Below are 15,582 nucleotides of genomic sequence, written 5' to 3' on the forward strand. Positions count from 1 at the left end.
TAATTTGTTCACATATGGCTTCTGAAACATGCTTATAAATTACAAAAACCCCTTAACCCATGAAAAAGAAACCACTCTTATTCCAACTGGTTCAGCAATAGCTACATAAGGACAGAAGCATCTTGTGCTGAACGGCAAATAACTTTGGCTTCCCTTTCAAGAAAAAAATAATATAAAGATTTGCTAGAATTCAACATCAATAAGACTGACACATTCCTAGATCTGTCATGATAGCCGATATCAATGTATGGTTCCATACACACCTTTTAAGACATCTCTTTAAGAAGACCTCTTTAAAAAAGAGGGCTAAAAGGGGTACCCTTGAAATAAGAATAATCGCTACATGAAATGCTGATACTTTAAAACTGAAAAGGCCATGAATATGTATAGGGAAAAACAAAGCTTTTGGCCAAAGTTCAAGGCCAAGGCTTGCTCCTAATTGAGCTGTCATCAATTTAGCCTGGGTGGGAAGCATTCAAATGGAGGCAGGGGGGCAGAGTGGATGTTGGCACCCGTCGGAGTATACACAACAGGGAAAAATGCTGCACTGAGTACTGACTTGTCCTATCAAACATTAGTTTAATATCATAGACAGAATTTCTTTTCTCTAGACAGTTTTAACCAGCAGTTCATGGTCTCATTTTTTTTTTTTTTCAAAAATTTGTTGAGAATTTTACTGCTTTACAAGAGAATTAAAGGTAATATATTGCCCAGAAGTAAAACTCATATATTGCTGGTAGGAGTGTAAAATAGTAAAGCCACCTTGGAGAGTAATTTAGCAATACCGAATAAAACTGAAAATGTACATTCCTCTCATCCCAAGGATTCCACTCCTAACAACAGACCACAGAAAAACTCTCCACGCTTCACCAGAAGACCTGTACCAGAAAGTCCACTGAAGCTGTGTTTGGAAAAGTAGTAAATTAGAAACAAGCTAAATGTCAATCAATAGGAGGATAACAGGTGTGGATTCTATATTGCACTGAAAATAGCCACATCAGCGTGGAGATCATTTGAAAAAGAATGCAGGTGAAAAAAGGAAAGTGTCGTAGAGTATATACACCATGATGCTATTTTAATGAAGTTTAAAAACATGAGATACAACGCTATAAGTCATTAATGGTCACATACATATGAGTAATTAAAAACAGAAACAGAAATGGAAATGCTAAACACCAAATTCAAAATAAAGGTTATCTCTGAGGAAGGAGGAAAATGGGTTTGGAAGATACGGAAAGCTTGAAGTTTTTCCGTAATGTTTTATTTTTTTAAAAAAGATCTGAAGCAAATCAAGCAAAATGTTAAAAGCCCAATAAAGTCTTTCTGTATGCTTGATATATTTCATAAAAAGAAATTATATATGACTTGCTAGTTTAAAAAGGGACAACTCAGACATTCCAGGGGAAGACAAATTAAATGAATACTGAAGATTACACATCATTGAAAAAAATCAAGTAATTTAAATAGCATAACTTGATAAACAGTGCTTTTTTCCTTTGCATACTAGACAGTTTCCTATGCATAAATAAGAAAAATAATAAACATATGAAATCAAATCTATTCTTACAAAAATGAGATTATACTATATACTATATATTCTGCTATATAACTTGCTTTTCTCATTCAATATGAACCTCTTTCCACATGTATTCCACTTATTATGACTACCTATCTATTATTAAATAGATCTTTCCTGACTGGGTATGGTGGCTCACTCCTATAATCCCAGAACTCTGGTAGGCTGAGGCAGGCAGATCACCTGAAGTCAGGAATTCAAGACCAGCCTGGCTAACATGGTGAAACCCCATCTCTACTAAAAATACAAAAAAGAATTAGCAGGGCATGGTGGCACGTGCCTGTAATCCAAGCTACTTGGGATGCTGAGGCAGGAGAATCACTTGAACGCAGTAGGCCCAGGTTCCAGTGAGCTCAGATTCCATCACTGCATTCCAGATTGAGCAACAGAGACTCAGTATCAAAAGATAACTAAATAAATAAAATAAAATAGATCTTTCCAGATCTATTTCACTTATTATGACTACCACACAGAATACCATAATAAACTTAATCATTTTGCTACTAATGATGTTTTGGCCATCTCCTTTTTTTTTTTTTGCTATCACAAATAATGCTGCCGTGATACTCTTCCATAAAACTCCTAGTATACTTGGCACAAGAGTTTTTTCTGGGAGAATTCCTACACGAGGAATTGTTGGGTCAAAGGTTACATGCATTTAAATTCTGTCACCCGCATTTATCTATTTGTATTCCTACCAAGAATCTTCAAGAGTTCTCTTCTCTACACCCTTGTCAAAACTGAGTATTATCAATCTCTTACATTTTTGCAAGCTGGCTGGGCATAAAATGAACATTTCCAAAATCAAAAGTAATTTAAAACTGAAACAAGAGGAAAATGTAATTTTCATGAAGTTCTTTAATAAACATTGATTATGTGTAAAAGGTAATTGGGATATAAAGGCTGGAAATAAACTAAGGACCTATAATCTAATGAAATATATAGACAAACAGATTATATAAAGACAATTAAAATAGTGTGAAAAGTGTTTTGAAAGAGGAATTCAGTGTGATATAGTAGACCATGAAGAGACACATCAATCAGCCTGGGGGATCAGAAAAAGAAGTGATACCAGAGCTAATTAAAGGATATACAGAGGTTGTTAAGGGAAAGCTGACAGGATGGGGAGGAGAGGAGATAAAGACAGCTAGAATAGCAGATTCAAAGACATAAAACTAAGAAAATATAGTGTATTAGGCAACTGCAAATAGTTTAATACTGTCATAGTGCTGCCCGTGAGTGGAAGATATAAATAAGAGTCTCAGACCAAAGACATAACTATAAAAGCTTTCAAAACATTACTTTGTAAGATAAAATTTTCACGTGTTATAAGTCATCTTTGTATTAGAAGTTGCTTCTCGAATACAGACAGCAGACAGTTCTCTGGCACTCAAATGCAGTTACAGGTTCCATGGCAGAACTGAAGTAGGAAGGAGTGTGACCAATACTTCAGGTTTTGGTAAACAAAAGTTCTAGTCAGCCAAAGCCAAAAGGAGCAGAGAACACAAATACTATGGAAGAAGATCATCAGGCAGCCAGGATTCCAGGAAAGGCAGGCTGGAGTTAGAGAAAATATGAGATTCGGAAGACTAAGAGGACCTCCCGTGTGCTTCTGTGTATGGCGGCACTCTCCAGGGCCTGGAACTGAGGTGTCTCTGAATGAATACCAGCATAGAAAGCTCGCTGCACTGTTTAGACAGCCGACTATATGACTACACTTGGACACACCACAGCTCCAGAGCTGTCATAAATAAATGCTACCACAGGTCAAAATAGAAGGGCCAGCAGTCCACTGACATCACACATGGTACAGACATATCAAAAGCAGCAATAAAAGACTATCACCACTATTAGTTAGCACTGCTCTAAAACAGTGCTTTCCAAACTTTTCTGAAGATAAAAAATGTCCAGGGCAAAAAAAACAAACAAAGCAGACTCCTCAGCCTCAACCCAGACCTACTAATATTCCCAAAGGTGAAGGCCTGGGTCTTTGCATATTTAACAAGCAGCCCAGACGATTCTTTCCAGAAAATTCTGGGAAGCACTGCTTCCCCCCAAATTAGAAGTTCCTACCAACACAAAGAGGTAAAAAAGTGAGAGGGGGTAGGACTATCAGAAAGTGATCCGGTTACTGCTTCCTACAGATGATGTAATTATCTGCCTAGAAGTCCAAGCAAATGAACTGAAAAATTATTAGAACCACGTACTGACAGAACAGCCAGTTAAGACTTCAAGAGGGAAATGTCCATGAGATCTCTGAAGGTAGGAGTCTTAACCTAAACAACAAGAATGAGCTAGAATTAAGAACTGCAGAAATTGATTAGTGTCTTGGATGGAGTGAGGGGCACGTAAAAGCTGGAACCGTGTGAAGACATTCAGAAAGAAGGTGTGGGACAGAATGCCGGGGAGCATAGGATCTGGCTTATCAAAGGCGATCCAAAGGCTTAATGAGTAACTAACATGCATATTTCATAGCTGGACATTTTGTAGTCACTAAATGGAGATATGCAACATATAACACAGATGGATTAAATTTATTTAGAGAAAGAGTTTAACCCTAAATCTGTACTTGTAGATCTCAAAAAGCATAATGCATTCAGGTAATAATCACTGATAGATTTGAGTTAATACAGAAACAGATAAGCAATTCACACCACTGGGTCACAGAGAACACATGATCTTCCCACACATGGAAGCAGAAGATGCAGTTTCCAGTGCAACTCTGGGGGCCATCTGTAAGAACAAAAAAAGATCTGAAGTTGAAGAAAGGGCTGAGGCCAAGTGATGACTGCCACAGGAAATTGCTCATTTGAAGAACTGCTTGGTTCAGGTTAAGTCATACATTTCTCTGCAATGGAAAAACCTCCCTGTCATCTCTCTAAGAATAATCAGGCTACAGTTGAAAAAATGCCTTATTGTTTCATAAACTACATACCAATTCTTTATTTGATCGCATCCATCTTTTTAAACAGCTGGGTCCATTTTGAATGTTCTTTTAAACTCAGCATTTTTGCAGCTGTAAGTGGTTTCATGAATAAATTGTGTAGCCAAACACAGTAGAATTGGGCAATGTTCAAATGATTGAAAGGGGCAATATTTAAAACATCCCAAGCAACCTACTGAAAATTCTGATAAATGTTGTCAGAATACCCAAGACTATTCCCCCGAACCCTCGAGTGGCTCTAGAAAGTCCCGAATTTCAAAGGCAGGCCTTGGTCAAGGAAGCAGTCAGTTTAGCTCTAAGTCAGCTTTTGACCAGAAGAGTTTCAGAGCACTTCTACCCAGACCTCCGTAACACCATCAACAAGAGTAAAAAGAGGAACCCAGAACCCTGTTTTTTTGTTTGTTTTTTTAAGAAGCTTGAGGCCTTTTAATTGACAATTCGCCATAGACACAGAGATCCTTTTAGTTTCTCTCCAGTATAAGGAAAGCACAGAGTAGTGAACTCTCATCTCTTAACAGGACACGGAGGCATGTTCCTGGCAACCAACACCCTCTGAACTAACACGTTGCCAGAGCACCATGATCTGCCTATCTGGGGTTAATTCCAGCATGACCTTTATATCAGGTTATACTTTTTAAAAATAAGACATCCAAGACTCTCACCTGCATTTTTATTCCGTGAGGCTCAGTACATCCCCTTACGTGACACTCTCTCTCACTAATCCTCAGCTCTCAAAACCCTTCTTCATAGTCCATCATTGGCAAAAATCCCTCCTCTGTCTGAGGTTTACGCATCAACCGTTTCTCTGAATACTGCTTTCACCTACGGCACTAGGAGGAAACCTGGCATTCCTTGAAGGCTCGGCTTCCCTGCAGCCATTTCAAGGGGCAGCTGCTTTCTTTCTCACCCCCTCAAACAGCTAGACCTCCAGGTGGAGAAGAAATCCTCCTAGAGCCACACTGCCACTCTCAGATGATTTTTCCTCTTCCTTAAACCAATTTTGAATGCCACATCATTAACCCAAATTATCCCTCCTTCATGGAGTCCAACATTACTACTGTCATAATTCTTGTTGATTTCAACATTTACATAGTTGATCTTTCCAATGCACTGATTGTAGTGGAAGGAATGGCGGCCCCCAAAAATATATGTCCACATCCTAATCTCTGAAATCTGTATTACTTTACATGGCAGAAGTGTGAACATTACCTTCTATGACAAAATTAACTTAAGAATCTAGATGGAGAGGAAGCATTTTTATCCTGGATTACCAGGTTGGGGCCAAAATGCAATCATATGTATTTTTTATATCAGACAGATACATAGAGAAGAGATAAAAAAAAAAAAAGGAGGCAATGTGACCAAGGAGGCAGAGATTGAAATGATACAGTCACAAATCAAAGAATGCTAACTGCAGCTAGAAGCTGGAAGAGGCAAAGAACAGTGTGATGTTAAATGTATGTGTAAGGGGCTGGGTGCAGTGGCTCACGCCTGTAATCCCAGCACTTTGGTAGGCCAAGGTGGGTGGATCACCTGAGGTCAGGAGTTTGAGACCAGCCTGGCCAACAGGGTGAAACCCTGTCTCTACTAAAAATACAAAAATTAGCCAGGCATGGTGGCACATGCCTGTAGTCCCAGCTACTCGGGTGGCTGAGGCAGGAGAATCACTTGAACCTGGAAGGTTGCAGTAAGCCAAGATCGTACCACTGCATTCCAGCCTGGGCAACAGAGTAAGACTCCATCTCAAAATAAAAATAAATTTTGTGTGTTAATTTCACTGGTCTATGAGAAGCCCAGATACTTGGTCAAATGCTCTTCTGGGTGTTCCTTTTAGGCTGTTTTGGATGAGATTAACATTTATATTGGTAGACTACGTAAAAGAGATGGCCTTCCCTAGTGAGGATGAGCCTCACCCAATCATTTGAAGGCCTGAATATAACAAAAAGGCTGACCCAGTCCCGAATAAGAAAGAAGTCCTCTTGTCTTCAAACTGGGACATTGGCTTTTTTCTGCCTTTGGACCCAAACTGAAAAATCAACACATCCTAGGTCTTGTGCCTGCTGGAACTACCACCCATTGGTTCTCCTGGTTCTCAGGCCTTCAGACCAGGATTGGACCTGTATCATCAGTTCTCCTGGTCTCCAACTTGCCAACTCACCCAGCAGATCTTAAGACTTGTCATCCTCCATAACTGGGTGCACCAATTCCTTATAATAAATCTCACACACATGCACGTGCATACCCTGCTGAGCCTGTTTCTCTGGAGAATCCTATTACAAACAGATACTTTCCTTGAGCCTGCAGAGGGAAGTGTGGCTCTTCTGACACTTTGATTTCAAACTTGTGTCCAGCAGTGTGAGAGGATAAATTTCTGTTGGTTTAGGACCCCAGGTTGGTGGTAATTTGTTACGACATCCACAGGAAGCTAATACATCTGTTAATACATATGTCCTCTCTGAACTCCCCTCCTTCAGCAGCTGTTCTCCCACCCTATGTTGGCCACCATTCCAGTCATCTCCTACATACAACATTTTATTGCCAGTTACTGTATATTACCTAAAATCTCAGTTTCAAGCACCTACTCTCGTACCAGCTTCTGTCTTTCTAGCACATTCCTTCTAGTAGTCTGCCTCCAACAATACTTCAACCCACTGAACCTATATACTACATTGAGCCTACCATCTTTACCTTGTCTCCCTCGTGGCCCTAATTTCTCTCCTACAAGCCTACATTCGATATTATATTTTCTTGGCACACACTCAAACCCCCTCCTTGCCACTTCCCTCCCTTTGTCATACTTTTCCGTCAAAACTCAACCCTCTCTGCCTCCACCCACACAGTGTGTGGTGGGAGTAAAATACACAGCTATGCTGACTGGTCTGACATTGAATTCACAACTACCAACCTCAAGTTAGTCATTCCAATGTCAGTTTAAATGTCACTACCTCAAAAAAGCATTCCCTAGCCATCCAACTTAAAATAAAAAATAATAGCTTTATTGAGTGATACGGTTTTGATGTGTGTCCCTTCCAAATCTCATGCTGAAATGTGATTCCCACTGTTGCAGGTGGGTTGTGGTGAGAGGTGACTGGATTATGGGGGCGGATCCCTCAAGAATGGTTTATCGCCACTCCCTTGGTGATGAGTGAGTTCTCAGTCCACAGGAGAGCTGGTTGTTCAAATGAGGTGGCTCCTTCTCCCGCAACTTGCTCTCGTTCTCGTTCTGCTATGCCTTCTGCCATGACTGTAAACTTCCTGAGGCTCTCACCAGATGCTGAGCAGACACTGGTGCCTTGCTTGTACAGCCTGCAGAACTGTGAGCCAATTAAACCTCTTTTCTTTATAAATTACCCAGTCTCAGGTATTCCTTTATAGTAATGCAGAAGCCGAATACATTGAGATATGATTCACATGCCATAAGATTCACCCACTGTAAAATTCCGTGGTTTTTAGTATATTCAAAGAGTTGTACAACCATAACTAATATCTAACTTCAGCACATTTTCTTTACTCTAAAAAAGAAACCCAATACTCATTAGCAGCCACTTCCCATTCCTCTCTCTCCCCATCCACTGGCAACTACTAACGTACGTTCTGTCCATTCGCCTATTCTATAGATTTCACATAAATGGAATCATTCAATATGTGACATTTTATGTCTGATTTTTTCACTTAGCATGTTTTCAATGTTCGCTTATGTTTCAGTGTATATCCGGACTTCATTTCTTTTGGTCACCTAATAGTACTCCATTGTATTGATAAACTACACTTTGTCCAGTCACCAGTTGATGGACATTTGGGTTATTTCTGCTATGACCATTCACATACAAGTTTTTGTGGAGACATATATTTTCAGCTCCCAAGGGTACATACCTAGGAGCAGAATTTTCAGATCACATGGTAAGTCTACGTTTAGCATTCTAAGAAACTGTTAAACTGTTTTCCAATGTGGCTACACCATTTTGTATTCCCACCAACAAAGTATAAGCGTTCTGATTTTTCTACATCCTTGTCAACACTGTTATGGTCAGTCTTTTTTATTTAGCTGTCCTACTGGGTGTGAAGCAGCATCTCACTGTGTTTTTGATTTGTGCTTCCCTAATGATTATGCTGAGCATCTTTTCATGTACATATCAACCATCTATATATCTTCTTCAGAGAAACATCTATTCAGGTCCTTTATCCATTTTTTACCTCAAGTTAATTTACTTTTTTTTTTTTTGAGATGGGGTCTCACTCTGTCACCCATGTTGCAGTGCAGTGGCACAATCTCAGTTCACTGCAACCTCTGCCTCCTGGGCTTAAGAGATTCTCCTGCCTCAGCCTCCCGAGAAACTAGGATTATAGGCACCCACCACCACACCCAGCTAATTTTTGTATTTTTTGTAGAGATGGGGTTTCACTATGTTGGCCAGGCTGGTCTCAAACTCCTGGAGTCAAGTAATCCATCCTAGTATAGGCAGAATTCTTTTTACCTTCAGTGAACTCTGTCCTTGTATGATTTCTTCCCCTTGGAGTGTAGGTGGAACCTAAGAATACGATAAGCTATCATTCCTTTGATAACATTATGTTATACGGCAAAAGGGAGATTACACTGGGTAGGCCTGGTCTAATCAGGTGAGCCCCTTAAAAGTAGTATTTCTCTGGCTGGTTGCAGGAAAGGAAATCAGAGAGCTGCATTCTATCTGGCCTAGAAGAAATCAAATGTTTATGTTGCAAACTGCTTATGGGGGCCACATGAAAACAAACTGCAGGTTGCCTTTGAGAGCTGAGTCATCCTCAGTGGGCTACCAGTAGGAAAATGGGGACCTCACCACCACAGCTGCAACTAAATAAATTCTGCCAGTAGGGAGCTAGCAGGACTAAATTGCTAATATTAATATTGCTAAGCCTTCGGTGGTAACCACAGCCTCAGCCAACACCTTGATTTCAGCTCAGTGAGACCTGGAGCAGAGAGCCTGGACTTCCCACCTACAAAAACTGAGACAATACATTTCCACGATTTTAAGCACAAGTTAAAACAGTGAGCACAAATAATGGTTTGTCCAAGACAATCACAATTTATGTATGCTGTCCCTGCATAATTAACAGTGCCCCTTTTACTCCCAAGTGGATCTGGTTTCAATGATAAATTATATGGCCACCCTAATAAAAATGTCAACCCCTAATATGCATGAGATGTGAGAGAAAAAAATCACCATCACCGGAAAGGGTTGCAGAGAAGTGGAGTTCTTCCAGGACAGCCAAATTTCAATGGAGACAGCAGGTGAAAGAAATGTGCAGAGAAGCAGCTGAAAGTGAGGGCAGCTTGCTGGTCAAGGACCAGCAGTGCTAAAGGGAACTGAGCTGCAGAGGACTGACTATTAGACAGCTAGGCTGGGGCAGGAGGTACTGACCATGAAAAAATGCTGGTGTCACCCAAGACAAGAGGACAGACAGCTTAAATGAGAACACTGACTGACAAAAGCAGAGGCAGGGGCCACAGCAGACCCAGCCTCAGCAGTTTCTTTGAGAAGAGTTGGCCACTGGGTTAAAGGACTTGATTTTGTATATTTTGTTTTTAATTTCTTCATGTGTATGTCTTAGCTATCACTTGCCACAAGTGGGGATATTGTGTTGTACTTTAAAAAAAATTCTGTTAGTTTTGTACTTTATACAAAGTAATCATTTAATTATGACATGTAGCTATTTAAAACTGGAGAGGAGCATGCTCAGAAAGCACACCTTTTTCCCATGAATACATATTATCTTTCATAATTCAAGAGGTGTGAGGAGAGGGACACTAGTCACATGGAAATCGAACATTGCTTCTGACCAAAATAAGTCAACAACCTCAACTGATCCAGATCTGTCACAAGAAAATTTGCTCTGACTCCTTAAATGGCTCACTTTTTACTAATGCCCAAACAACTACCCTGCACATATAAGCTGTCCAATGACTTTTTTTTTAGGTAAAGCAATATTTGTTTAACAGAGATTGTTAAAGAAATCCAACGTACTTCTTTATAGAAGATTCTGAAGAACAGGATAGGTAACTTTGTTAAGAGGTGGACTCTGCCATCTGCTGGGAAGAAAGGTGAAATTTCCATACCACTGACCAGTCAGTTACATAACTAAATCCACAAAGGCCCTCTACTAACTGTATCTGTGGTACAAGCATATTTTGTATAAATGGGCAAACACAGGGAGAGACTTCCTGCCATGGAGTACCTAGATGGGAATCAGTCAGATCTATTTTGGTAAAGTGAAGACCAAGGTAAGCAGAGATCCAAAAGGAAGGCAGAGAAGAACACATGTTTGCTATGAGCCTTCCTTGCATATCAAGAAAGGTTGAAGAGTTCCAGTTGGGAAAGATAAAAAAGGTCTGGAGACGGATGCTGGAGATGGCTGCAAACAGCGTGAATGCCCGTAATGCCACTGAACTGCACACTTAAAAATGGTTAAGATGGTAAATTTTATATTACATATATTTTACCACACAATTAATAGGAGTTTGGGAGGGAGGGAAGGAAGTGGGCAGGCGTGGAAGGAGTTTGGTTTAAAGTAAATCAGAAAAGCATGTATGCCCAGATCAAGTAAAAGGAAGTTTAAGGTTAAAGATCATTTAACAGTGATTTAAAAAAAAAAGAAAAAAACCAACTAAACAAAACAATTATATTCAAAATACTTAAGAAAAGCTAAACTATTTAAATACGGTAATAAAAATCCTAGTAAATATTACGCTTAGTTATTTTAATAAAGCCTTCCTTTAAAAAGTATAATAGGTAAACATGATAATCACTATGGCTAAATTAACCACCTATGTGGGAACCCTTGTTCTGATTACAAGGCTTTATTCTATGTGGGACAGATTATAACTTCCAAACAGATACTGGGCAGAAGATCACTGCAACAATGTCTCCATCACACAGGAGCTTTTGCAATGTGACCTTCCCACGACCATCACCAGCACCATGAGTGGAGTCCAGTTCTCCTCCCCTTCATTCCAGGCTGACCTCAGTGACTCCTCACTTCATGCAGAACACAGCAGAAGTGAGGCTGCACACCTCCCACAGCCAGGGGACAAAGGCCTTGCGGCTCGGCCCTGCTCTCCTAGACAACTGCTGCCTCCTCTAGGGATGCTGTCTTTTTTTTTTTTTTTAACAGTCCAGAGGTCTTTTATTTTTTTTTAACACGTATTATGCCGTGAATTCATAGGGAATAGGTTCCAGCCGCTCAGGCTCCTTCCCATTGGTTCTCACAAAGTGTGCTTCTCTGGGTGGAGCAGGCTGGTGCTTTACCTGAACCCAGGTACCTTTCTCTTTGGCTTCTTTCTTTTTCTGACCATTTTCCTTCACACGTTTTAGAAGCTATCTCGGCTCTTAGAGTGCTTGATGTGCTCAACACGACATTAATTCTCTTGGCAAGAATCTTGCCCTTAACTTGTTTGTTTACAAAAATGCCAACAGCATGCTGGGTAACATTGTAGACTCTTCCAATTTTGCCATGATAACATTTGTGGGGCATTCCTTTTTGAACAGTACCCCTTCCCTTGATGTCTACAATATCACCTTTCTTATAGATTCGCATATACGTGGCCAAAGGAACAACTCCATGTTTTCTAAAAGGCCTAGAGAACATATATCGAGTGCCTCTCCTCTTTCCCTCTGTGTTTGTCATTTTGGTGAATTACTACTGGAAGATGGCAGTTCAGGCCGAAAGGCGGGATGCTGTCTCTTAAGACACAGTGTGGCCAAGCTGTGAAAAGCACAAGCCACATTAAGAGATCACACATAGGTGGCCCCAGGGACTGTTCCAGCAGATCCCGCCCTTCCCCATCCCAGGGCAGTCAGACATGGGAGGGAAGAACCCTCTGGCCACTCAAGCCACATCCTCCAACCCTAGAATTTCAATCACTCCAGCGAAGGCCCCAGACGTTATGGAGCAGAGACAAGCCAACCCTCTATCTGCAGGTGTAATCAAATGATTGGTGTTTCATGTCACTAACTTTTGGGGTGGCTTATTATGTAGCAAAAGTCACTGGAACACTATGGGCACCACAGTCTTGATGACAAGGTTACTCAAATTTATCAAGTGTCTCAAAGAAGACTGATATAACCTTGCATGTTTGAAAACAAAAATTAATATTATTTAGTTACTGTACACTCTTTTATTTCCAGGTGAAGGGACCCTCTGACCCTCAGTCTCCTAATCAGACTGGTTGGTTTTGAAGAAGAAACAACATGCACAGCTCAGCCCCTTCCTTTCTTTTTTGGGATCTGCACACTCCACAGAACACACATTCTCCTCTCCTCCCAGATCCATAAATGTTCAAGATCTGCTCCCTGCTGGAAATACCAGCAGTTGAGTGAGGGTATATTTGATTCAGGGACTACAGGTAAATCCACTGTTTCCCCACAATTAAAACCACTTTCTCAAACAGACTGATGCCTAACTCCTGGCTGTCATCTTGTGGGGAGGAAAAGTGAAGTGTAATTCATGAGTCCTTGAAAATTCCAATAGGAACTACTATTAGAAATGGTGTTTGAGGGCTGGGCTCCACGGCTCATCCCTGTAATCCCAGCACTCTGGAAGGTGGAGGTGAGCAGATCACTTGAGCTCAGCTTAGGAGTTCGAGATCAGTCTGGTAAAAATGACAAAATCTTGTATCTACAAAAATTATCTGGGAATGGTGGCACATGACTGTGGTCCCAGCTACTCAGGAGGCTGAGGTGGGAGGACTGCTTGAGCCCAGGAGGTCAAGGCTATAGTGATCCATGATCGTACCACTGCACTCCAGGCTGGGCAACAGAGTGGTACCCTGTCTCAAAAAAAAAAAGACAAAATGGTGTCAGAAAAAGATATTCATTTATTCATTAGGAGAGTTATCTATCCTAGCTGTCTCCATCTTTCTTGCCTTTCCCTCTTAAACCTACTTTAATCAGGTTTTTGTCCCCACCACTCCACAGAAAGTGTTCTCCAGACAATCTCCACATTGTTAGACAAAGGGTCAGTCCTTCTTCCTTGTCGGCAGCATTTGACACAGTTGATCACTTCCTCCTCCTCAAACACATTCTTCACTTGTTTTCCAGAACACACACTCTCCTGGCTTTCATCCCACCTCACTGGAAGCAGGATCTTCCTCTTCTCCCAGATGTCCTCATACTGAAGAGCTCTGGGGTCTGTTCTTCCTCTTCTTTTTTTTTCCCCATCTTCACTCATTCTCTCAGTGGTATCATAAGTAGTATCATCCAGTCTCATGGCTTTAAATACATGCCAATGACTCCCAGATTTATACTTCTATTTCAGACTTCTTTCTTAAACTCCAGACTCATCATATATAATGACCCACTCAACAACTCCATATAGATGGATATTTAATCAGCAACTTAAGTTCAACATGTCCAGAACAAAGGGTGAACAAGGTTCATCCTCGATCCTACATCTAAACATTCTCCATCCACAGCCTTCCCCACCTCAGTCTATGGCAATTCCATCCTTCTATCCTCAGGACAAAATCTTAAGACTTTTCCTTGACTCCTCCACTCTCACAAGCCACATCCAACCCATTAGGCTGATTTTTACAACATACCATAATTCAATCCTTTTTACAACCTCTACTACTGTCCTACCATATCTTAATTATCATTAGAACTTCTCCTAAATGGTCTCTCTGCTCCTCTCTTTCTTTTCCACTATCTACCCTTTACATGGCATCTAGACTGACCATTTAAAAATATAAATCAAATCATGTTATTCTTCTACTCAAAACCCTATAAGACTCCTCATCACACTCAGAGTAAAAGTCCTTACAATGGTCAATGGGCCCATATTAATGTTTTCACCTCCTCTCCTACAATCCTGCTCATTTCATTCTGGCCATGCTGGCTTCTTTCCCTGGATTTACAGGTATACTCCCACCCCAGGGCCTGAACACTGAACACGACCTCTGCTCTTCCCCAGATACCTGCTGGTAAACTTCTAAGTGTGCTCAAATCTCACTTTCTCAACAAGGCCTATATGACTTCTGTATTCAACCTCCAATCTCCCTACCCCTACGTTCCTGATTCCACTTGCTAATATCTGCTCATATTAGAGTCCCATGTAAGCTGGCAGAGGGGCTCTGCTCCATCCATGCAGGTACCCAGCCTACTCCATCTGAGGACTTCTACCTCAGCCAGTCCCTTTGGAGACCATTCCATTTGGTCAATGTATATCAGCAGTGGGAGGGTAAAGATAAAGAGGCATGCCTGCTTCAAACCACCTCGGCTGAGAAGTGATATATAGATAATATACAACATACCCTCCTTGTGGCCACATGGGACCATATGACTAGTTTTCTCCAGTGGAATTTAAGAAAAGAATATTCTTGAAACTTCAATCACCAACTGCATTTTTGTTCCCTTTTCCTACACAGAGAGCACCCTTACCTCCTCCCACTGTGCCACACATGCCCAGGTGGAACACCTGCGGTCTGATTCAGTCACTGCATCCAGGATCTCTGGATATGGCATAGTCTTCTTCATAAGGATCATGTGGAACTCCTTAAGATGCAATCTATGAACCAAAAAAGCAAACTGTCTGCACCTTCCCTTCCTGCTCCCAATATACAATGGTGGAACCGGAGCAGGAGTTTCTTCCTTATTCAATAGCCTTCTTGGCCAGGTGGGCTCTGGCATACCCTCTGAAGGGGCTGCACGACCTTCACAACCCATCAGCCTATCCTGCCAGACCAAGTTCTCAGGGTTGTTGTTGTTGCTTTTTAATAGTGGTTTTATAGCTCAAATAGTTAAGGGCTTGTTCAGTTCAGGCTTATAATTTCTTTGCCAATGTAATTTCTTCAGAAACTTAATACGCCTTTGATCTATTTGTTTCCAGTTGATTGATTCCATGTGCCAGTAACCACACACAAAGTTCTTTCCTAAGACTAACGTATTTCTTTGACTCTTGCTTTCAACTTAACAGAAGCCACCTGGAAGCCATATGAACACCATCAGTTGCTCTCAGCTTTGGCTGTATGATAGAATCACTTGGGGAACTTTATTTTTATTTGTGGCTTCTCTGCATTAGCATTTTTTTTTTT

General features: G+C 40.9%; 1 protein-coding gene across 21 annotated transcripts in view; it reads right to left on the minus strand.

Annotated features, from left to right (window-relative positions):
* Positions 1–15,582, minus strand: part of DTNB (dystrobrevin beta) — a 310,883-nt gene that overhangs the window by 172,765 nt on the left and 122,536 nt on the right. The window contains exon 9 of one of the 21 annotated variants that reach the window (XM_017527241.2): positions 15,016–15,135. The exons of the other annotated variants lie outside the window; for them this stretch is intronic. Coding sequence (XP_017382730.1) covers positions 15,031–15,135 — 105 coding nt within the window. The 3' untranslated portion in view covers positions 15,016–15,030. Of the gene's footprint in view, positions 1–15,015; positions 15,136–15,582 lie in introns of those variants that run through there. 21 annotated transcript variants of the gene reach the window in all.

Source organism: Cebus imitator, unplaced genomic scaffold (genome assembly GCF_001604975.1).
Source record: "Cebus imitator isolate Cc_AM_T3 unplaced genomic scaffold, Cebus_imitator-1.0 Scaffold1, whole genome shotgun sequence".
NCBI classification, from domain to species: domain Eukaryota; kingdom Metazoa; phylum Chordata; class Mammalia; order Primates; family Cebidae; genus Cebus; species Cebus imitator.